General features: G+C 35.6%; 3 protein-coding genes across 7 annotated transcripts; 1 reads left to right on the top strand and 2 right to left on the bottom strand.

Annotated features, from left to right (window-relative positions):
* Nucleotides 1–1,447: 1,447 nt before the first annotated feature.
* LOC132616843 (diacylglycerol kinase 1-like) lies at nucleotides 1,448–13,064 on the top strand. 5 transcript variants are annotated; one of them, XM_060331572.1, is made up of 14 exons: nucleotides 1,494–1,602; nucleotides 1,808–1,851; nucleotides 2,602–2,820; nucleotides 3,253–3,375; nucleotides 3,490–3,618; nucleotides 3,968–4,053; nucleotides 5,118–5,241; nucleotides 6,324–6,372; nucleotides 7,625–7,707; nucleotides 8,753–8,820; nucleotides 9,415–9,489; nucleotides 9,706–9,793; nucleotides 9,892–10,008; nucleotides 10,421–10,932. In XM_060331572.1, exons 3-14 carry the CDS (start codon nucleotides 2,611–2,613, stop codon nucleotides 10,739–10,741), a joined length of 1,473 nt encoding a protein of 490 aa, XP_060187555.1. In that variant the 5' UTR covers nucleotides 1,494–1,602; nucleotides 1,808–1,851; nucleotides 2,602–2,610; the 3' UTR covers nucleotides 10,742–10,932. The 5 variants fall into 5 exon arrangements, with proteins under 5 accessions (XP_060187556.1, XP_060187555.1, XP_060187554.1 ...); XM_060331574.1 differs by lacking the exons at nucleotides 1,494–1,602; nucleotides 1,808–1,851 and adding exons at nucleotides 1,911–2,111; nucleotides 12,960–13,064 and having other exon boundaries at nucleotides 10,421–10,717; XM_060331573.1 differs by lacking the exon at nucleotides 1,808–1,851 and having other exon boundaries at nucleotides 1,448–1,602.
* On the bottom strand, nucleotides 11,644–20,558 carry LOC132616845 (protein THYLAKOID FORMATION1, chloroplastic). The gene is made up of 5 exons (XM_060331575.1): nucleotides 20,208–20,558; nucleotides 18,093–18,360; nucleotides 15,176–15,392; nucleotides 12,372–12,487; nucleotides 11,644–12,005 (listed from the first exon to the last, which is right to left on the bottom strand). Exons 1-5 carry the CDS (start codon nucleotides 20,398–20,400, stop codon nucleotides 11,915–11,917), a joined length of 885 nt encoding a protein of 294 aa, XP_060187558.1. The 5' UTR covers nucleotides 20,401–20,558; the 3' UTR covers nucleotides 11,644–11,914.
* An 819-nt stretch (nucleotides 20,559–21,377) lies between these two features.
* On the bottom strand, nucleotides 21,378–21,948 carry LOC132619492 (uncharacterized). The gene is made up of 2 exons (XM_060334385.1): nucleotides 21,943–21,948; nucleotides 21,378–21,818 (listed from the first exon to the last, which is right to left on the bottom strand). Exons 1-2 carry the CDS (start codon nucleotides 21,946–21,948, stop codon nucleotides 21,378–21,380), a joined length of 447 nt encoding a protein of 148 aa, XP_060190368.1.
* Between the last annotated feature and the right edge of the window lie 739 nt (nucleotides 21,949–22,687).

Here is a 22,687-nt window from a genome sequence, read left to right as displayed (position 1 = left end):
AGGGTATTTTGGTAATTTAACTTTTAAATTTTTGAGTTCATACTTTTAATATATATATATATATATATGCGCTAACTAGTTAAATGGAGTCTAGGATAAATGTCATCCAAGAAATAGTTTACACTAATTCAATAAATATATTATTACTAAATTATAGTAATCAATAAGTATGATTAAGAGCCTGTTTGGATTGACTTATAAGTTGCTTATAAGCTGTTTTCAGCTTTTTTGAGTGTTTGACTGACCAGCTTAAAGCCATTTTGTGATTAAAATAAGCCAAAAAAAAAATAATTGGGCCCGTTTGGCTTAGCTTATCTAAAGCAGCTTATAAGCTGAACACAACTTATAAGCCAAAAAAAAATAGGGCAATTCGCAGAATTGCCCTTCTTTTGGGGTGGTCTTTAAATTTTGCCCCTCATATTTGCGGTCTTTAAATTTTGCCCCTCATATTTGTGGTCTTTAAGTTTTGCTCTTAGCTTAGATACCTGAGGTTCTGGGTTCGAACCCCCGCTCAGGTATAAAATAAAAAAATAATTTCGCAAGGCAGGGCTGGAGGGAGTGTATGCCGGATCCGGCATAAAGTCCTTAAGGAAAAACTAAAGTTATGCCGGAGGGGGCATAACTTTTACTCAAGACATAGTTTAGTTATGCCTTATAGGGTAAAACTTTTCCTTAAGGAACTATGCCTTATGAGGCAGACTTTTAATTAAGGCATAACCAAAAGTATGTCTCATAAGGCAGAACGTTTTCTTAAGACAAACTTTTAGTTATGCCTTAAGGAAAAGTTCCGCCTTATGGGGCATACTTTTAGATATATTTTATGGGGCATACTTTTAGTCAAGGCATAACTAAAAATATGCCTCATAAGGCGAAACTTTTCCTTAAGGCATAATTAAAAGTTTGCCTTGAAAAGTTAAAAAAAAAAAATATATGTCTCAAGGCAAAGTCTGCCCCCTCCGGCATAACTTTAGTTTTTCCTTAAGGATTGTATGCCGGATCCGGCATACACTCCCCCAGCCCTGCCTTGCGAAATTATTTTTTTATTTTATGCCTGAGCGGGATTCGAACCCAGAACCTCAGGTATCCAAGCGAAGGGCAAAATTTAAAGAACACAAATATGAGGGGCAAAATTTAAAGACCACCCCAAAAGAAGGGCAATCCGTGCAAAAAAATGAAAAAAATAAGTTAGGCTGCCCAACTTAATCTTATAAGCTGTTTTTTTTTAAGTGCAGCCAAACGGGCTCTAAATATCACGTGTCAGTAAGTTATTACGTTGCAAATACCAGCATCATTAGAAATGACAAAGAAAGAGCAGGCAAATGGATTAGGAGTGATGTGATGTGAGGTAACTTAGAGGAGTGAATTTCCGAGTTCTGACTGTTGAGTCTCAAAAAAAAAACGCTCTCATTTGTCTCAAGTCCAACTACCTTTTTTTTTTTCTTTTTCCGTTGGCGCCTTGGAAACAAAGCAAAACTTTGAACAGAAGAGGCATAAAATCGTGACTATAAAAGAACAAAAAGGGGAGTGGGGAAATGTCATAATGGAGACAACCAACTTACCTGCAAAAAGGAAAGCACCCTAACAACTTCCTCAAGAGGGCAGGTAGACTCATAAAAGTCATTAATTATAATGTTCATTTCAGTATATATCTTAAAGGCCATGTGAATGTGATATTATAAATTTCAACGAATCAGTCAATCAACTCCCACACGGCGCCATCACGCGTCTTAAAGTTCCCCTTTTATAGATCCCGAATTTCGCACAAAAGTCCTTTACTGTTGAAATACGTTTGTTTCTGATTCTACAGAATATCTACATACGTAGCTTTATCCATATACTTTCCTTTCTCAGGTAATTCTTCTGTTTTGCTTTATTCCTTTTACTGTTTTAATCATTAAAGCAACCTTTAATATATTCGAATTTGATTGAGTTCCTTGTTGATCGTCGTTTCCTATCTGAATTGCCTATAGAAATGTAATTATGAAAGTCAAAGTGAATGTTAGGCAACTGATTATGTTTTGAATGTACAAGTTTGACTAGTCGATATGAGGAATCAGTGTTTTATGCAGGATAAATATTTGTTAAAAATCCTCTTACGGCTTTTGAACAGAGTAATTTTCCATAATTCTGTGTTTTTGGAGTCTTTACTTGCCAAAACACATCACTTTTTTGCGAGTTTTCTACCTGATAAACTATCAGGTGTTTGTGTTTACTACCTGAACTATCAGCAACTATTTATCAAAACACACCTCGAAGCTGAGTAGGCCAAGTGTTTTGAATACAATCGCCAAAAGGCGCGTGACAACTTAATTTGCGCAGAAAATTTCGTCCACATGGAAGTTGACTCATTAAGTTCGAGGAGTGTTTTGATAAATAGTTGTTGATAGTTCAGGCAGGAAAAACAAACACTTCACAGTTTTCAGTACGAAATTCACAAAAAAGTGATACTCTAGTTGTGTTTCTGACCATTATCTCTTAAAGTTAATGGCAAGTACTGTCATCTATTGTCCTTCATTTTCACCTTATATGTGTTTGTGTGTACTTTTTTTCTTTTTGTGTTTTGCTTATTTTTGAGTAATTTATTTGTTAATGGGGCTGCAGTTAGAGTTAATGGCGGATTCTGAGTCCGAGCAAAGTGCCAACATCCATAGAGACTTCTATATTCCTACATATATACTTGCACCGGATGCTTCAAGCAACAGTATACGTCTACCTGATGTACCTGCATGCCCTGTGCTAGTGTTCATCAACTCTAAAAGTGGAGGTCAACTTGGAGGACAACTTCTTCGTACATTTCGACATCTTCTTAACAAATATCAGGTAACTTAAGCTGTTTTCCTTGATTCACATAAGGCAAAAGAAATAAATGCACAAGATAACTCCGTGTCCCATATTAATTGTCATGTTTCGCTTCGTGAGAGTTAATTTGACTAATCTTTGGAGCTAAATTGGATCAGATTAAGTCAATATCTTAAAATCACAATTTAGATTTTTAAAAATTACACGAAAAGTACTATAAGTTACAATTATTTGTCTCATATCAATATGGTGAAAAAATATATCTTAAAATGCTAGTCAAAGTTAATCTAGTTTGACTCTCAAAAAATGAAACATGACAAGTATTATGGGACGGAGGGAGTTTTTTCTTGCGTCTCATTTTCTCCAATCCTGAGGTTAAACAAAGTAACTGTTTTGCGAACACGCACTTATAGTTTCTCTTCTATATAATTCTTTTATTGTATAACTTTTCAGGTTTTTGATTTGGGAGGAGAAGCTCCTGATAGTGTTTTACGTAGACTGTATTTGAATATAGAAATGCTCAAGAGTAATGGTGATCAATTTGCTGCCGATATTGAAGAGAGAATGAGAATAATCGTGAGTCGAATTCTTTGAGTTGGTTCGTGATTTTAACAGGTTTTCTCATAACTTCGCCAGAGGGCCAGATGATTATTTTCCAGCACAAAGTACTGACGTTGAATTATATATTAGGTTGCAGGTGGAGATGGCACGGCTGGCTGGCTTTTAGGAGTTGTATCTGATCTCAAACTATCTCAGCCACCTCCAATTGCGACAGTGCCTTTGGGAACTGGAAATAACCTTCCATTTGCTTTTGGCTGGGTATGGATCTGTGGCAGAAACTGTTGACTCACTAGATTTGTGCAGGATATATTTTCCTGTAAATTGAAGCTCTCAGTATGCTGGAGCAAAAGCTCTCAGTTTGCCTGCCTGGTGTCTTGCTATGCGATTTGTTTCCTAGTTTTGCTTATACTATGTCAAAATTATCTATAAACAACATGGAATCTGTGCGTACAAAAAAAAAAAAAAAAAAAAAAAACCTACTCATAAACATGTTCATTTATTAGTTAGGAGCTAGAGTAAAAGTCTTTTGTTTTCTATAATACATTAGTTAGTGTGCCTTCAGGTGAGAAAGATACTTTATGTGATGTGCAGTTTTGGTGATTGACAGGGAAAGAAGAATCCGGGGACCGACCTTAACTCCGTCATCTCATTTTTGAAGCAAGTAATGAATGCAAAGGAAATGAAGATGGACAGGTTATTTTGTTAGTTCATATGTGATATTGTGGCCTGTCTGAGATATTGTCAATTTACTTTTGATCCCTTGACGATCAAGTTTCATTTCTTTGTTCAAACTTCTTGTCAGTGGTACAAGCTGAATGTATCGTCTATCTTAAATTGAAGATCTTGTTTTTACATTAAAGATGAGAGCTTGTAATGTATAGTTAATCTAAGTGCAGACACTAGAGGTCTCATTACACTATAAACTATTACTCCCTTTTGTCCCAATTTATGTGGCACCATATCCTTTTTGGTCTGTCCCAAAAAGAATGTCACCTTTCTTCTATATTAAGAAACAATTTAACTTTATGAGATTTCCAGCCACACATTTATATAAGGCTTGTTTTGGACCACACATTTCAAAAGTCTTCATTTCTTTCTTAACTCCGTGCCAAGTCAAATGGTGCCACATAAATTGGGACGGAGGGAGTATCTTTTTTCTGAATCAAAAGTAGAGAAATAAAACATAACAACAAATGCGAAAAATGGGCCCAATGTAACTATATCTTTTTCTGTAATACTATGTGGATCTTCCTAAAAGATCTATCTTTTCAAGAAAATTGGACAATATTTTTCTGGTCTCTAGCTAAGTCAAGGAGTATTATAGTTTGGTTGATATAGTTATGAAAGCTTTAGTTTACAGTTAAAGAGAGCAGCATAACATGCTCTTAAGGTGCAATCTCTCCGTTTTACTGGTTTTAATAATCTAAACTCTGCAGTGAAGAAAAGATTGCAAAAGATTGCTATATACATCAACTTTTTGTGCTTAGCATGCAATATTGGTAAAGGAAACAGATTTTTACATATTCTATTTCTTGTGATAATTGACCTATCTTAACATGAAAACAAATTTTTGTGTCGATTTAAATGCCTTTTTCATTGTACACAACCATACTAAACTCTTCCAAAACAATTGGAAGTTCAAGTTTTGCGAAATTTTCTATTTGTTGTTATATTCTATACTCTTGTTATGGTATATATATTGCGATTGCACATGCTCATTCTCAACCAACCGATATTAAAGAATTTGCTTTATGCAGTTGGCACATTCTTATGAGAATGAGAGCACCAAAAGGTGGTCCTTGTGAGCCTATTGCACCGCTGGAATTGCCTCATTCTTTGCATGCCTTTCACCGGGTTTCTCCATCTAGCAAACTGAATGTGGTAAAACATCCTTATCTATTAGTGCTTTTGTGTGTAAAGAAATTTTGTCTTCTCTATCATGAATAGCACACACTTTCATATAGTTTAGCTCCATCTTTTGTATCTGCATAAGATCTTGGCCGCTTGTATTAATTTTTTTCTAGTTTTTTGTTGTGTTATATGTCTTTGCTGATAGTATATTAAACCTGGTTCTGCTTCTGTAAGTCTTGCTCCATAATAAATTTAGGTATCACCTTTAAGTCTTCTGCTAATGAAATTGGCTGTTAATAACATCCAACAGAGGCACCTTATATGGGAGGACATGAATAGGATTCCAAAATACTATGACATAATCTTTGCTAATAATTTATTAATTATTTTTATGATACTCTTGGCTTTCAACAATAGCATTGACTTTAAAGAATATTCTACAGCATGAGTTTTCTTGCTCTGAAGGAAAGATAAACCAAAACATCACTGTAATTGTAAAAAAATTGCTTGTATAGTGTCACAGAAACAGTGAACAATCATTGGAGTTGATATAATACTTGCCTTTCAGCCCTTTTCACATATATAAAGATAAATGAGCCTTCAAATTGGCAAAACTGACATGGTTGGATAGAGATACCATTATTGTTAATTACTTGGAGTACATATTCTAATTGCAAAAAGTTGTTCAAGCCTAATCTTCTATGAGAAAAGAGAACTGCAGGATTCACCATTCTGATTTGAGTGCTATTTGAAAGAGTAAAACATATGTAAAAGAATCAGTATATCTTTTACAAGTATCAGCTTCTGCATTCAGTACATTTACTACTTTACAGAGGAGTTTCCTTGTGTATTTACTTGTAGTTAGTTGGGTAATCATATGAAGCCCAGATTGGGGCATATTCGGGTAAAATTCCCATTTTGGCACTTCCAATATCAAAATGTATTCACATTTGATTAAGAATGAAGAGTGAACATATGGATATGTCTATCAATATGCATGTGTACATATGACTATCAGTGTGCATGCGTAATTTCTGGCTTTTGCAAGTTACAATTTTCTTAGCTTGGTCTGTTTCAAAGTGAATAACTGCTCTCCTCTTTTAACCACACAGGAAGGTTTCCATACATTCCGTGGAGGTTTCTGGAATTACTTCAGCATGGGTAAGTTCATGTTCTTCTGATTAGGAATTAAATTCTGTATAGCCATTTACTTCTTCATGTCAGGCTAGTTTAATAATATCAAATAGAATAGGGTAGGATGTGATAATCAATACCTACAAGAAATGATTACAAATAATGTAAGCATCCAAACATCCAAGGCAATAAGTTAATAGTTCAAGATTTTTATAAACTCCTCTGAATTTTTTTGTATACCTGATTATGTATCTCCAACACCCTCCTATTTTTTTTTCTTTTTATATTGTCAAAAAAAAAAAACACCCTCATACGCGTGTAACCAAATTCAACGGTTCACACGTGGACCTAAAATTGGACTTACAAGTGTGAGGACGGGCTTATCAAATGTTAGCTTTCATACGTATATGGATGGTTTGCTTCCATTGTTATGTACTAAGCTACGTCTGCAACCGAGAGATTGTAGATCTTTAGAAACAACTTACCTTTCATATAATTTTAGTTGTACCTCGTCTTTTTTAGGAATTTTGACTCCCCCCCAACCCCCTTCTAACACCTTCAGTACCATATTATGACATCTATGAACTAGTGCATTTACATGACACTTACATGAGGTCCAAGAAAGTAAAATGTAGGATTTAGAACCTCTAGATTTGGAAAACATCTAGTTTGCCTTAAAGATGAATTTGGAACGAAATGAGCCTGTAGAATGGAACCAATAGAGGATTCATTTAGCCCACCCCATCTAGTTTGGAATCGAGGCGCAAATGATTGATATAAGATCCTTCTACAGAGTTCGGTCTCTTATTTTCCCCTCGTGCATGCCAATTCTTGGTTTGACTCTTAGTTCTGACTTAATTGGCCAACTAAAGTGTTTAAGATAACCATACTTTTCTTATATTAATTCCTGTATTAAATTTTAGTCAAGTAATTTCATTCTAGAGATTGTTCCACTCATCCATTTCTTTCATAGTTTAAATTCTAAATAAAAGGAGGTCCTCTAAATTATTTCAACTTGATAGAAGGTTGGGTGCAATTGACTCCATAGATATTTACTAGAAGAAAAATTTAATTTGTCGTAAAAAGCCTGCATTAGTAATTGATTTTCGTGAATGACAATAATACGACCGCTAGGAACATACAATTCCCAGACATAATTACATAAACAAAATGTCCATGCGTTTAGTTTTAACCTGCAGAGACTATGATCTGATGTTATTTTTTTGCTTGTGCTGTGAGTCATCTAGTACTACATCTAATGCGAATTCTCTGTTAACAGGGATGGATGCACAAGTATCTTATGCATTTCACTCAGAGCGAAAAATGAACCCTGACAAATTTAAAAACCAACTTGTCAATCAGGTAGTAAAGTGAATGACAAAAATTAAGATGATACAGCTTCTCTTTGGTTTATTTATCTGAATCTTTGCATATCAATTTGAAGTTAGTTGTCCTAGTCTTTTGCTCTTGGACCCTTTTTTCGTTCTATCTAGAAGAAAAGAAAATTACTCTCAATTTATTGACTTCTGTGGCAAAACAGATAAGTTGAAGATGTAGGGTTGGTTCTTGACAGCAGGGATCAAGATTTTCGGTGTTCCATATTATCTTGTGAGTGCATAATAGGCTCTGTTCCTTCACACAAAGGCCAAAAGTAAAATGGCTTCCAGTGTTAACTTTGTGTTGGTATCAGCAGCTTATGGAAACTTGACTAATGGAACTCTGGCTTTACATCCCCTGCTGTTGAGACAGATGAGACATATGATAGATCAAAGAAAACTTCATACATGTGCAACTTTTATCTTGATTTATGTGCCGTAGACCCTCCTATAGCACCTAGTTTATCCTATCCTTGTGCAAACCAAGTAATCGACGTGCTATCTATGTAAATACTATGCAAAACGTGTTATTCCCTCCCTGTTTTCTCAGATAAGCTTCTAATGCTTCTTATTGTCTTTAATTAGTTTATCCACATCTCCTCGAACTAACAGGTTCATTCCTGAAGCCTTAAGCACTTCTAAAATTGTCTACTAGGCTAATGTTTCAATAAATACATAAGTATGGGTTGGTTCTGAAGTCATATTGCTAAGAATATGGGTGACACTTCTAAAATTGTCTACTAGGCTAATGTTTCAATAAATACATAAGTATGGGTTGGTTCTGAAGTCATATTGCTAAGAATATGGGTGACTGGAAGAAGAAAAGGTTAAGAAACTAATTAAGGTCCATCCTATTTGGTTTCATTTTTCCTTTTCTTAAATACGTTGACTGAGGGAACTGGGAAGTAGGTGATATATGCTTATGGTTTCTCTATCCTATAGCTCAAATGAAGTAATTTTGCCTCTTGACATTCTATAAATGATTCGAATTTCCTGAAATATGCCTAATGCTAATTTTTGTTGCTCCACAGAGTTCATATTTAAAGCTAGGATGTACACAAGGATGGTTTTTTGCCCCCCTCGTTCATCCTTCTTCGAGGTTAGTTTGCAGTGTAGTTTTTATGCACAAACTTTTTGTATCTGTTCCATCAGTGTATGGTACTTTGTTCTTATGTGCTGACATTAAATAGCCATGTAAATTTGCTTTGATCTTCTTGCCGGAAACATGAAAATGTGAACTTGATGATTGCTCTTGGTAACTCAGTGAGATACTCCCTTTTTTGTAGTTTGTCAATATAATATTTAGCCAATACGTTAGCAATTTCTACACTAAATTTACGCAAGTTGATTGTTCCAACATACATGAAAATGTGAGAAAACATGAACTCTTGGATTATTACCCTTGCCCGGTAATAAACCATGTCAATTACTATTTACTTGGGATGGAAAATATAACTACAAATTCTGCAGCTGTCATTAGTATCCAAGTCCAACCTGTGTTTTTCCCGTTTATAATTTGTGCCAAGTATTGAATTAAATTTGAACAAAACATTGAGAAAAATAAGAATTTTTCCTGCCATAAGATGGTTCAAGTTCATTACTTCTGGATTGAATATTTGATGATGATCTCTTATGATGGTACAACTTAGGAGAATTTACTGATCTCCGTTGGCTGCTAATTTGTTTACTGCAGGAACATAGCTCAACTGACCAAGGTTAAAATAATGAAAAAGCAGGGTGAATGGCAAGACCTGCACATCCATCCCAGGTATTATTAGTTACTTGTATAGGAACCTTCGATGACAACTTGACAATTTACTTTTCTGTATCATTTTTCAAATAGAATGTTTTGGCTGTTTTCCTGTAACCTATTGCTGGTTTGCATTACTGAGCTATCTATCTGTATGCTTGATGAAGTTGGTTCCTGAAGAACTACTACCTATGAGTTGTAACTATTCTTTTCGTCGTCCAATTGTACATGCAGTGTCAGGTCAATCGTATGCCTCAACTTGCCTAGCTTTTCCGGTGGACTAAATCCTTGGGGAACACCAAATAGCAACAAACGTCGATATGTATGTATCGGAACAAGCTTCTTCCCGAATCCGCCCATTTTTCCTGTTTCCTTAATTGTGTAGCTATACTGACATGCATATATTTCTTTAATGGACAGAGGGACTTGACTCCTCCTTTTGTAGACGATGGCCTTCTTGAGGTTGTTGGATTCAGAGATGCTTGGCACGGATTGGTCCTTCTTGCTCCAAAAGGACACGGGACACGTCTTGCTCAGGTTAGGAACAAATTGTGGTTATTACAAATATTTGCGTGTATATGTATGCAGTATGTCGACCAATGACAAGTTCTGTTTCTACTAGTGATTGTCTTAGTATTGCAAGAAGGATAAAAACGTTGAGCCGATAGAGTTGCCCAGAAAACAAAATTAAAAAATTGAACAAATAGAACATAAGACCCATAACTTTTTTTGGAATAAAGTAAAATATAGTTGCATCATTTGTCTAAATTATTGCTGATGGCCCTGAGAAAATAAATATCCACCATGACCTGTAATGTTTATTCGGCAGAGAGGTCATCTTTGTTAGATCTTTTCTGAGAAAACAGAGTTTATGTGTACTTATAATCTCACCTACTATTTATGCTGAAACTTTAGCTGCTTATTTCCACTACGATTTCACTATTCGTAGGCACATCGAATCCGGTTTGAGTTTCACAAAGCTTCAGCTGAGCATACGTTTATGAGGATTGATGGGGAACCATGGAAGCAGCCCCTACCAGAAAATGATGACACTGTTGTGGTAGAAATTTCTCATCTGGGCCAAGTTAAGATGCTTGCTACCCAATACTGCAGAGCCAAAAGCATACATGATACCTCAAGTCAATTCAATCATGAGGCTGATGAGGATGAGAGCGATGATGAAAATTCTGTCGATGAAGAAAGACGAAAATTTGGGGCAGCAGACACTTTCAAATTTCCAGATGAGGTTGATGTTTCTAGTCTCAGTTAGTTTCATAATTCCTAGTAGTTCTCCTATTACCTCTATATTCCATTTGCTGTATAGTAGACAAAACGAGGCTCCATGTCAAATTTAATGAAATAGATATTTTAGAAGTTTTGCGTAGAAATTTCCTGACTAATTGTGGTGTAAAGGAGCGAGTTCAATGACTTGGTGTATCATAAAGGAGGCGCTTGATTTCATCATTATAGCTTTTTTATAGGCCAAATTTTATTTAACCGAATATTATATGGCTTTTAAACTTGCATTCTCTACCAACAGTGATCAGATCAGGAATATCATTCCTTTTTGTTTGGACAGAAGTGAAATCTGAATGGAGAATACTGAGAATAGAGATCACTCCAATTTAAATGACAGGAGGATCCGAGGAAATGTTAAAAAATTGGAAGAGGGTGATCTGGTTTAGACTTAAAGCACTGTACTGGTTCCGATCTTTAAGTATGACCACATTTTAGTGCAAGTTCAGTCAAGGGAAATTTCTATATTACTGGAATCAGGACAGTCTGAAAATGTATGTTTTGAAGTAGCCGTTTGTAACATTTCAAGATTTAAGAAGATTGCGGATAAATTTAGCAACTAACAAGTTTAACTCCTAATGCACAATCTAAGATTTTGCTTAGCTTGATGAACAATGTGCCTTTAGAAAACACAAATGAAAATTTAAAATCCTCAATCAAATTACTAACGAAGTGCTTTGAAGTATACTTGAAGGCCCTAATCTTCGAGGATAGGGTGGGAGATCCTACTGTTTTTTTACGTTCACGAACTTTCTGTAAGTATGAGTACTTACCACTCACTTGTAGAGCTCTCTCTATCTATCAGTACTCTGGTAAGAATAAAGATAGTTGTAAAGCAATGTTTACAGCTTGAAACAAAAGCAGAACCAACGAAAATGAGAGCAGAGCAAATCTTTGATTTTTGTCACTACTGAGAGGCTTTATCTAATAATTTAGAGATAATTGCAACAATACAGCTAATCTGTTTAACCAGAAAATAATGAACATTGCTGTATATCTCAATTACTGTAGTAAAAAAACATTCAACTTAACTTTGATTTTCTAATATAACTTGCCTGAGTTTTGGAGACTGAGCTCTATAATACATGGACTGTTCAAAGCGAACAAGTCAATGAGGTCCAAGCAGGAGGACAAAATGACATTTGCCTTACCTCCCAGCATATTGGTAGTCTCCCAAACATTTACTCACAGTCTCATTGGCCTTCTGACTTTCCCTTTCTCCTCTCTTTTTCTTCTCCCTAAATAACACACACATGATAAAATTGAGATAAAATGGTAAAAGCATTTTCACCAGACAAGTTCTTGATTGACTATTTGCACTATACTAAAATACATGTGAAGAATGTAAAAGATGGAGAGGGAAAAAACAGGCCAAAAACAAGTGTTTTTTTCCTTGGGGGGGGGGGGGGGGGGGGGGGTCAAGGTGTGATTATAAGTAGGGAAAAAAAAAGAGAATTAGTCGTGGATTTCAACAGATTATGATGAACAAAACCTTGTTAGCTTATCTAAGAAGCATGCTAGAGAAAAAAGCAGCTGAATAGTTTTTAGGGAACAGTTAAGAGAAAGGATACCGAAGAGTGTCAAAACCAAGAAAGAACTCTAACCTTTCCACGTATTCCTTCAACAACTCTTTAGCCTGAACCAGCTTGGAGAGCAAATTGCGATAAACGTCAAGGTCCCGGTCCACACTTTTCTTATTTACATTGAGTGCCGCACAAAGCTGCCATGCCAATTCCACAAGTTACAATGATATTCTCATCCAAGTGTGTTCGAATATACATGAGCATAAACATCTAAAAAGGGGGATGGCCTATACATGAACATACAGGGAACCTGCTACACTAGTTACTCCGATAATAAGCAAGTCCATTGTCATTTCATTAATACAATTATCCAAACAAGTGATCTTTTTAATGGCAAATAACGTCAAGTTTATCTCAAGTTTAAATGGTTTTGTTCTTTTTGCTTACTAGCACAAATCTCTTGAAAACTACCCTAACTACCAAAGAGCTCATATGAAGAGTACAACAAGGAACTCTAACTAAAGGAGAGTCTTCATATTAGCCTACTTGTCGTACATCATTTTCATGAAGAGGTAAAAAAACAGTTATGTTATAATCAGCAAAGTACAGGGCAATTTAATTCTCTCTATACATAGAGGGTTAACTGAAACCTTTTACTTTCTAGTGCAGGTTAAGAGACAAAATAAGTCTCGCGGGAGGAAGCCTAGCCTATGGGCGCTATTAAGGAACTTGCTTGCTTTTCGTCCAGAGAGACATTGAATTTCATCTTAATGGAGTATAATGTTGTATATGAGAAAAATGATTTTGAAATTTTCTTTGTTCCCTTTTTGTCCTCTTTTGTGATGGATGTAACTCTGTACGAATATCATCATCTAACAATCACAAACTTGTTGATTCGTCAGTGCAATCAAGGAATGCTAGCTTTGATAGATGATTTATAGTGACAGAGATAGTAGCACTCCTGAAGGCTGGAGATCCACATACCTAAGTGAAAGACTAACTAAAGCCTGATATTTCTGGTACAATCACAGGGGTATCATGGACTAGTTAAATCCATTCAGGAAACGTGCACCAAAACCAACACAAAGAGTTCCTAATTTACAGTGTTGGCCATTAGTCCATGAACTTTTCCTTGTTCTATGACGACTGCCATCAATTCTCTCTCTCACAGATTTCCTGAGAACTCATACCTTTGACCAGATTAACACTTGCGCATAAACAAGTTTTATGGAAAAATGATTTCAATGCTCTTTCAAGTAATATTTATACAGTTCCTGATGGTTAATTGTAGTTTTAGTCCATACAATACACAGGTCTAAGTTTTACCATATTTCATAAAACAACCACGTAAGATTTTACACACTTATTCTTAAGAATCTGTTGCTTCACATCTACTTCTAGCGTGATCCTTAGCACTCCTGGATGTTCATTTTTTTTTCAATAAGTGAATGTCAAGAAGAAAGAGAAACAGTTAAATGGGCAAGGTAACCAAAAGGATTATTGATGTGACTCAGTTAACAAAATGTCAAAAGTAAGAATGAATTCTCTCTTAGGCGCACAGCGTGCCATTGGTAATGATTCTACTACAGTGCCACAAATTCTCTTTCATCATAAACCAAAATAAGTCAAGTCTACCAACTCCCTCTAAATTGCAACACTGAGATCTTGGTTGAGCTTGAATGCCTTTCGGTATAATCCCTTTAAAATCAATTTAGTTCATCACTAAAGTGTTCATGTCAAATTGCCCAATCCATAACCAACTATATTGAGCAAAACCTCAAACTTCAAGTGATCCACATGCTGAAGGCCAGTCTTCTGCTCTTTTAAGAAACTCAACTTTGATTTTGAAAAAGTCAAAAAAACAGAGAGTTTTAAGGTGGGCATCAAACAGTGGGAATTGGCTTTAGACTTCGTCCCCCCCCCCCCCCCCCAAAAAAAAAAAAAAGAAGTTTGCCACTGAACTTTCACAGAAGGGCGCAAAGAGATGACTATGAGTTTGAAGGCTTTAGCAGCAAACTGTCTTGTTGGGAAATGCTGTTGGTAATGGCTGGGATTACCAGAAGCAAATAGTAACTAAGAATATCTCTACTGGTCCTTTTGCTACTAACAGACATTAATATCAAATCAATTAAGACTCATGAGAAGAGAGGAGGAGTTTGAATTAGTGGCCTGGTCATGTCTAACTTTAGGCAATGTAGAATGTCTAGCCAGGAAGGGGAATGTGAGGGGACATGATCCTACTTTCTGAAATTTCTCTCCAATTCTCTGACTGGTTTTCGATCCTTCCCTTTGCTCTGTTCGATATCAGCCAGAATGATACTGTAGTTTTTCTAAGCCTGGCGTTAATAAAGTATAGAGGCTGGCAACCAAATATGACCAAAAAGACAAGGATAGAACTATATCTAGATTCTTGCCATGAAGGGAATCAATTACTTTATCCAAAAAAAGACTATCTAGATTCTAGCCCCAACTCTTGAGAAGCTCTAAGCGAAAATATGTGTCATCAGTGTTCTGACGTGAACCAGGTTTCCTGATTTTTAGAGTTCTATCCAAGATGAGAAGTTGACTTAAAAACTGATATGTTTTTGTTTTATTTAGTTTCTTTCTTTTTCATTTTTCCAATCCACCCAGTAGTTAGCTATGCAAAGCCAAAATGAAATTATATGTTTCTCACCCGGATATGGGCTAAGTTCTGATCATGTAACCTTATTTCTGACACTAAATACCATTATGCATTGATCATAACTATTTCCAGAGTGTTACAGCTTCACACAGAAACCAGAGTGCTTATGGTGTTTCTAGATGATTTAAGTAATCCAAGTAAAAACAGAGATGAGCAGGAAGTTCATGTAAAATACAAAACATAAGAATATTATGATATATACCTTTTCTAAGATGGTAGGATCGGTTACATTTGCCAACTCAAGTAGGCGAAAGAGACCAACCGCAAATAATCGACTGTAGCAGAAACTGTCCTTGGTTCCAGCTCTCTGTGCAATATCTTTGAAAATATTTTCAACTTCTCCATCTTTGGATGAAAAGTCGACTAGCGTACTGGCATTTTGAGTACGAGCCCATTCTTCTAATTTTTGTGCATCAGCTCTATAAACATGCTGGGAAAATTAGAAATCTCTAGAAAGGAAAGAATTAAAGGCCATACATCATTAAAAAAAAAGTTTTAGAGCAAGTACATGCTTGATAAATCTACTCAACGTTAGACAAAAGATTATGACAACTACAACAATAACAGCAACAACATCTATGCCTCAACCCCAAACTCTTGGCACTCGGCTATATGAATCATCAATATCCATTTCGCTCACATGCACACATTTCAGTTACCACTCAAGACTATAACAAATGTGACTAAAGAAAATAAGAAAATCCACCAAACGTTCTTACCTTCTTACGTTGGATGGTCATGATAATTAAAACGTAATGCACAGGAAAAATCTAAATGAAAAATGAATATCTTCTCACATTATTAAGTTTCAAATAAATGGAGCATAGTTTCAGCATTTTCTTGGTTGGTTCATTTTAGCATAATATAGCCACAGGTAAATTGGGGAAAAAACAGTTTGTTTTCAATAAAAAAGGTACCAAACATAAAAACTCTTGCTCTCATTTTAGGATGTAGAGTGGATATTTTGCCTACAACTTATCTAGGCATGCCTCTTGGCAGCAAACACAAAGCAGGGGAAATTTGGGATGGAATAGTAGAGAAAACAGAAAAGAAATTGGCAAAGTGGAAGGCACAATACTTATCTCTAGGCGGAAGACTTATTCTTATCAATTTTGTTCTAGATTCTCTTCCCACATATGTAATGTCATTATTTCCTTTACCCTCCAATGTTCAGAAGAAATTAGATAGACTTAGAAGGGAGTTCTTACAGCATGGCTACAGAGAGGGCAAAGGTTATAATCTGGTTAAATGGCAGACAGCAATGAGAGGTAAAGAAAGGGGTGGATTGGGCATTAGAAACTTGAAAGCACAGAATAATTGTCTGTTGATGAAGTGGCTATGGAGGTACAACAGTGAGGAGAATGCATTATGGAAAGAGGTGATCAAGTGCAAGTTTGGTGAACTCAATCCTTGGTGTACTAGAGTGAGCACTGGCACTTATGGTGTTGGAGCATGAAAAACAATCAGAGCTTTATGGCCCAAGATGGAAAGTAATATGCAGATGACTGTAGGAGATGGAAAAAGAGTAAAATTCTGGAAAGATTCTTGGAAGGAGCAAGTTCCATTGAGGGAAATATTTCCAGACTTGTTTATTCTATGCAATAATCCAGAGAGCACAATAGATGAGATGTGGAGTGCTTAAATTTCAGAAGACTGTTGAATGATTGGGAGGTGGAAAGGGTGGCCGACCTGTTAAGCAAAATTGGTGATTTCAATGGCACCAACAATGAACCAGACACCCTGAGATGGAAGCATAATAGTGATGGGAAATTCTCAGTAAAAAGGGCTTACAAAAGGGAGTGTAATCAACAGAATAGAGAGCAGCCAAAGCTTTGGAGAAACTTATGGAAGTGCCCAGTTCCAAACAAGGTGAAATGCTTCACATGGTTGGTGGCAAGGAGGGCTTGTATAACTCATGAAGTTCTAAAGAGAAAAGGTGCCATCATAGTTTCCAGATGTTTCTTGTGCAAGGAAACACATGAAACCAACAAGCATCTATTTCTACATTGCAAATTCACTGCACAACTGTGGTCCTAGTTTCTCAACATAACAGAGACACAATGGACTATGCCTGAACACACTGCAGAATTGCTTAGCTGTTGGATGAAGAGGGGAGGCAGCAAGAGTCAAAAGAAATGGTGGAGGATAATCCCACACTGCATATGGTGGACAGTTTGGAGGGAAAGGAATGATAGGTGTTTTGAAAATAGATCCAATTCCCTTCAGAAAGTCAAATGGAATTGTATAGTATCTTTCTACTTTTGGTGTAAAGAAATAGGATTAGAAGATATAAATCAGTTTGTAGATTTATTAAAATCTCTGTAAATATTTCTATTTCTTTTTTTTATGTTCCTGCTGTAACACCTTTGAAGGTCTCCAGCATGTCCTAAATGCTGATGATTACACAATTACCAGTTTCAAAAAAAAAAAAAAAATATAGCCACCTCATCTGACCATCTGCCTTTTTTACAAAAATTCTAAAGCTCGAGTTTTTGTGGTTGACTTTAATATAATAAAATCAGATAGTTTCCATTTGAATGGAAAATTAGTGCCTTTACCTCTGGTCAGTAAAGATTATGGTCCTTGGATTTTTTCTGCTCCGGGCATTATTATTACTGTTGTTGTCTCTTCAAGGTGTTAGAGACATAATCTGCTTAGTTCATAGGCTACATGGTTTAATTCTTAAAAATTTACTAGGATTGAACATCTTCTCTGTTCCAAAGGCAAAGACTTGCAGTTAGACTAGATAAGGCTTCTTTAATGAAATAGGAGATGCTTGCTTCTAGGTCACGGCCCTAAACTTTCATGGAGTACATGGAGCAAACTCTAGAACAATATTTTACTTCTCTTAACAGAATAACAAAAGCAAGAAGATAGAGACTGAATTTTGGCCACTACGAGGAAGATGACGGGCTCTTCCTGGAATTCTATTTCTTGTACATAAAGACATGTCATGCTTCAACTCTTTCCTTAAATCTTTTTTTTTTGATAAGTTAAAACTCATTAGTTAGCAAAGTTTCAATGTTAGCAGCCTAGCACTTATAATTAATAATTCGTGTGCCCTAAAATAGAAAAGGAGTAAAAGCAACAAAAAGTGGCAAGAGATGGATCAAACATGCCTGTATTGCATAGGATCCTCCTTTAGTGCCTCTATATATGCTTTGAAGATGGCATCACGATCCTCGTCACTTGGGTAGCCCTCCATAAGTTGATCATATACAGTAACAAAACCTAGCGCAAAGATGGGATCATATTGGTAGGATTTCTTGTACCTTGTCAAATGCTGTTGCACGATTAGCTCTTGTAACACTGTGTTGTAGACAGTTGGAATTGGACGCTTGTAAGCGGTCAAGAAATTCATTTTAGTGTCAGCAACAGTTGGCAAATCTGGAAACAATTCAACACGCTGCATCATTACCATATAAAATAAACACTTGAAAAATCACTAAGATAGAACAGAATAAGTAACCAGAAAGAAATTAGACTAAATAAAATGTAAATACAGAAAATACAAATAGTTCCAAAAATGCAAACAGATGAACTAAACCAGAGAAGGCTTCATTTTCTCTGTTAGTTCAATATACCATGTTTTTTCCTTTGACATGTTAATTCAATCTTCATTAGCAAGAAATAGTACTCCCTCCTCTCCATTTTAGATGATGTTATTTGGATGAACATGGAGTCTAATAAATCCAAAAATGGAGTCTAATATATTTACATGAGTCTAATATATTTACATGACTAATATATATATTTGAAAATTCTTTTAGAAAAGGTAAGGTCATTTTATTTACACTGCATTACTTCATCACGAAAGGTATATTAAATCATCTCCTTAGCTAATTAGGGAGCAAATGAAATCTAACTGTATTGGTAATAATTGAATTAAAGGCTAAAAATTAGTCTTATCGAGAAATCGTCACACAAAAGTTTAGAATAGGAATAGTTTAACTAATTTAAATTCATGTAAAACATTTTGGAACTTTTAGTGTTATATAAAGCAAAATGCAGTGAGTACATAACAGTAAATCATTCTCAATACTTCAAATCACATATAAGTAATTCCAACAATCATCTGCATTTCACTATAACTAGATCCAACTTCAACCATTATGCATTTCATATCAAAAGCTGAAAGATAAAGACTAAACGTAGTCATATTAGCAAGAACTTAGTTAAGCAATTGTAACATTATACATACACCTGCACACAATCATGCAATTAGCTATAGACACTTGCTGGGCAACTAAACTAAAACAGAAACATAGATGAAAAAAGCTACCATATGTTTTACTTTTTGGCTTAACACATAGACAACCCCTTATACTTGCCAACAAATTCCATTTAAACGCTCGAATAAAGTCTTGTTTCAATTAAGTATCTGAACACATAATAAAGTGTTCCTATTAGACACTTTCGGTTCAAATTTCTCAAGTGTCTATTAAAACCACATAAAATATATCATCTCCTTTAAGTATACACATTAGCCTCAATTGGAAGTTTTAATGGCTTATTGAGGCAAATGAATATAATTAAAGAGGTGACATCTTTTAAGTGTTTAACTTATCTATCACGCTAGAGAACACGCACACAGTGTTATAAAAGGCAATTTCAGGATTCGCCCTGGGGTTGTGGGGGGTGTGGGGGGGGGGGGGGGGGGGGGGGAGCACTAGCAAAACGCCTCGGGGCTCACGTGCGGGCTTAGTTCCTGTGAAGCTTAAGCCCTAAACACGCCTAACGCCCAACGCTCGCCTAACAATTCTTACACAAATTATATGTTAAATTCCTTAATAAAATCGTTGACCTTCATAATTCTTTAAGCAATTGTAACACTACACATACTACACCTCCACACAATCATGCAATAAGCTATGGACACTCAACATAACTAAATTAACAGAAAAATAAATGAAAATAGCTAGTTCTATATAATTTACTTTGAGATAATGACCAAAAACACACCTGAATGATCACTTTTTTGCGAGTTTCCTACCTGAACATCATGTGCTTGTGTTTCCTACCTGAACTATCACCAACTATTTATCAAAACACACCTCAAAGCTGACTAGACAAAATTAATTTTGAGGCGTGTTTTGATAAATAGTCGGTGATAGTTCAGGTAGAAAACGCAAACACCTGATGATAGTTGAGGTAGGAAACTCGCAAGTAACTAAACTAAAAACAGCTAGTAATTTTTGTTTTCTAATTAAAATTCGAAGCAATGAGTAACTTACCTGAGGCTGAACTGGACATGCAATGAACAACAAAACGAGAGGTTGAAGATTTGGAAGATCGAACATTGACTGAATCAAATGAGAAATTGGAACGAAACCTACATGTATCAATAACGCGAGATGAAGATACACACGATTTCCTTTCAGTCGATTGAGCAATCGCTGAGAAAGATAGTGAAGTAACCGCTGCCATTACTACAAATCAAAAGGGTGAAGAAGATAAGAAAAAGGAAGTGCAAATAGTGTGTTGGTTGTTGCTTTAGAGAATGGAGTTGTTCTTGTTGTTGTTTTCCATTTCAATGTGGAAAATGGAGAATGGAAAGAAAAATGGAGGGTGAGGTTTGGATGTGAGGGCTTATCCTTTGTTTTTAAGGATTTTTTTTTTTCATTTTTAATGTTTATGGGATTAGGCGAATGAGATTACTACATGTGGACTAAGATTGGTACTGATTGGATCCATTTGTACGGGTACCTTTTTTTTTGTGGTCATGAACGATTGTAACATGTAACCTATGTCAGTTGAGCAGTACAAGTAAACACGCTTTCAAGTGAGCACCAGTTACATTACTTCCCAATAATAATAATATTTAAAAAAAAAAAAAAAAGTCTTCCAAAATTAGATACATACATGCTTATTGAGTTTTTAGCGAAGAGATCTCCCCCTGGAACTCCTTTAATTGGGATTCTATGTTCAAAGACAGCTCTGTCATTGCAACGGTAGTGATGCAAAGCAACTGAATTTCATGCTTTCAAGCTTAATGCGTTCATTCCCTCTAGGGTCGTTGAACTAGTTGATTGGAATTCCTTCTCACGCTTATTTAATGCCAAAGCTCAAAGTCGTTTGATCATTTTAAGGAGTGAGGGAGCAAAAGAGAGTAATGGCATCGTACCCTATACAATAATCATACTCATACCATACAGTATTCATATACTAAATCATACACTTTGCAGAGAAAATATAAGATTTTAACCTCCTGGACTCAATATACTTGACTTCATATAGTATTCATACACTAATCATACAAATTGCAGAGAGAAAAAATAAGATTTTATTATAGCCAACAAAAATCAAAAACATAATGTTGATAGTCAAATTTCAATATTATCAGTGTTAAAATTGTACTCAGTAATAAGTTTCTTGAGAAAAACACATCACAACATTGTCGACTGTTAATTCCCTTGTGGAATATTGCTACAAGTCTTCTTATTGTGACCTTCTATACCACATCCACTGCACGTTACTGTTGATTTCTTGAATTTTCCCTCGTAGAATGGTTTCATTCTTTTGGTAGTTGGTCTTCCTGGTAGTCTTTTGTAATTTGGTGGCAACACAATCTCTTCTTTTACATTAATTGGTATATCCCATGTACTTTCGCATGGGAAAGGCTCAACTGGAATTGCATATGCATTCCGGAAATTCTTATTACTGTAGTACGTCGAAGTACAATCCTCTCCATGTTGGTGCCTATGCACTATAGCAGCCATAGCATGCGTACAAGGTATCTCATCTAGTTGAAATCTTTCACAACTACACGTCCTAGCTTGAAGGCACACTCTGAATTTCTTAGCACCATCAGTGAGTGTATGTAGGAATTCAGTGGAAGCTCGTACCTGCAATTAAAATTATATTCGTACAGGTAATTCAGATATTACACTGTAAAAATATAACATATATACACATATTATACATATGACAGAAAAAAAGAGGAGATAAGTCAACAGAAGAAAATCTTACGGTCATACGGCATGCTAATACCTGATTATCCTTGATATTTTCTTGTTACTTTTTATTAATATTTGTGAATGTATTCTTTGCTTCCTCGTTGTGTTTCACATTCCATATTTCAACCAATTGCCTCATGAAATCCAGTAATTTTGCCACTGCAGTTCCCGAGCTCTCACTACTAAAAAACCAGCGTTTAGTGACGGAATATTAGCGACAGACCATATTCTGTTGCTAATTAACGACGGATTAACTACAGATTTCTCATTTTATCGCGAGAAAAGCAACTAAAATTTTATTTCATTATATAGTGACGGATTAGCAACGAAAACTGAGTTTCGTCACTAATAATTAGCGCGAATTTTTGGCGCCTTAAATTTCACTACAGATTTAGCAACAGAAGAGGCGCGACAAATTTTATTTTTAATTAGCGACGGATTCAGTAACGAAAAATCCGTCGCTAGGCCTTTAATTTTTCTCAAAAAAAATATATATTTGCAGCAACGGAAAATTTTGTCGCAATATTAATCATTAAAAGAAATCAATGTATTATTTAGCGACGGAATATAAAATCCGTCGCTATTCCGTCGTTAAATGTTAAAAAAAAAAAAAAGATATCTCCTAGCTAGGGTACACATTATTTCATTTCAGTTCAAACACACCCAACACAGATATAGAGAGAGAGTGTGCAAAATTGCTAACATAGAGAGAGAGAGCACAACATAGATCAAAATAATGTGAATCTAGGGTTTTTCTT

The sequence above is a fragment of the Lycium barbarum genome, chromosome 11, assembly GCF_019175385.1.
Source record: "Lycium barbarum isolate Lr01 chromosome 11, ASM1917538v2, whole genome shotgun sequence".
Taxonomy (NCBI): domain Eukaryota; kingdom Viridiplantae; phylum Streptophyta; class Magnoliopsida; order Solanales; family Solanaceae; genus Lycium; species Lycium barbarum.
The sequence above is the reverse complement of the archived record's forward strand: the minus strand, read 5'-3'. Positions and strand labels throughout refer to the sequence as shown.

Excerpts from the sequence above, each read along its gene's own strand:
- LOC132616843 (XM_060331574.1), top strand. The coding sequence starts at position 2,046 with ATGAGGAATCAGTGTTTTATGCAGGATAAATATTTGTTAAAAATCCTC. Across the intron at positions 8,821-9,414 it reads CTCGTTCATCCTTCTTCGAG|GAACATAGCTCAACTGACCA; the intron begins GTTAGTTTGCAG and ends TGTTTACTGCAG. Across the intron at positions 10,009-10,420 it reads ACGGGACACGTCTTGCTCAG|GCACATCGAATCCGGTTTGA; the intron begins GTTAGGAACAAA and ends CACTATTCGTAG.
- LOC132616845 (XM_060331575.1), bottom strand. The coding sequence starts at position 20,400 with ATGGCAGCGGTTACTTCACTATCTTTCTCAGCGATTGCTCAATCGACT. Across the intron at positions 18,361-20,207 it reads CATGTCCAGTTCAGCCTCAG|ATTTGCCAACTGTTGCTGAC; the intron begins GTAAGTTACTCA and ends AATTGTTTCCAG. Across the intron at positions 12,488-15,175 it reads ATCCTACCATCTTAGAAAAG|CTTTGTGCGGCACTCAATGT; the intron begins GTATATATCATA and ends TTGGCATGGCAG.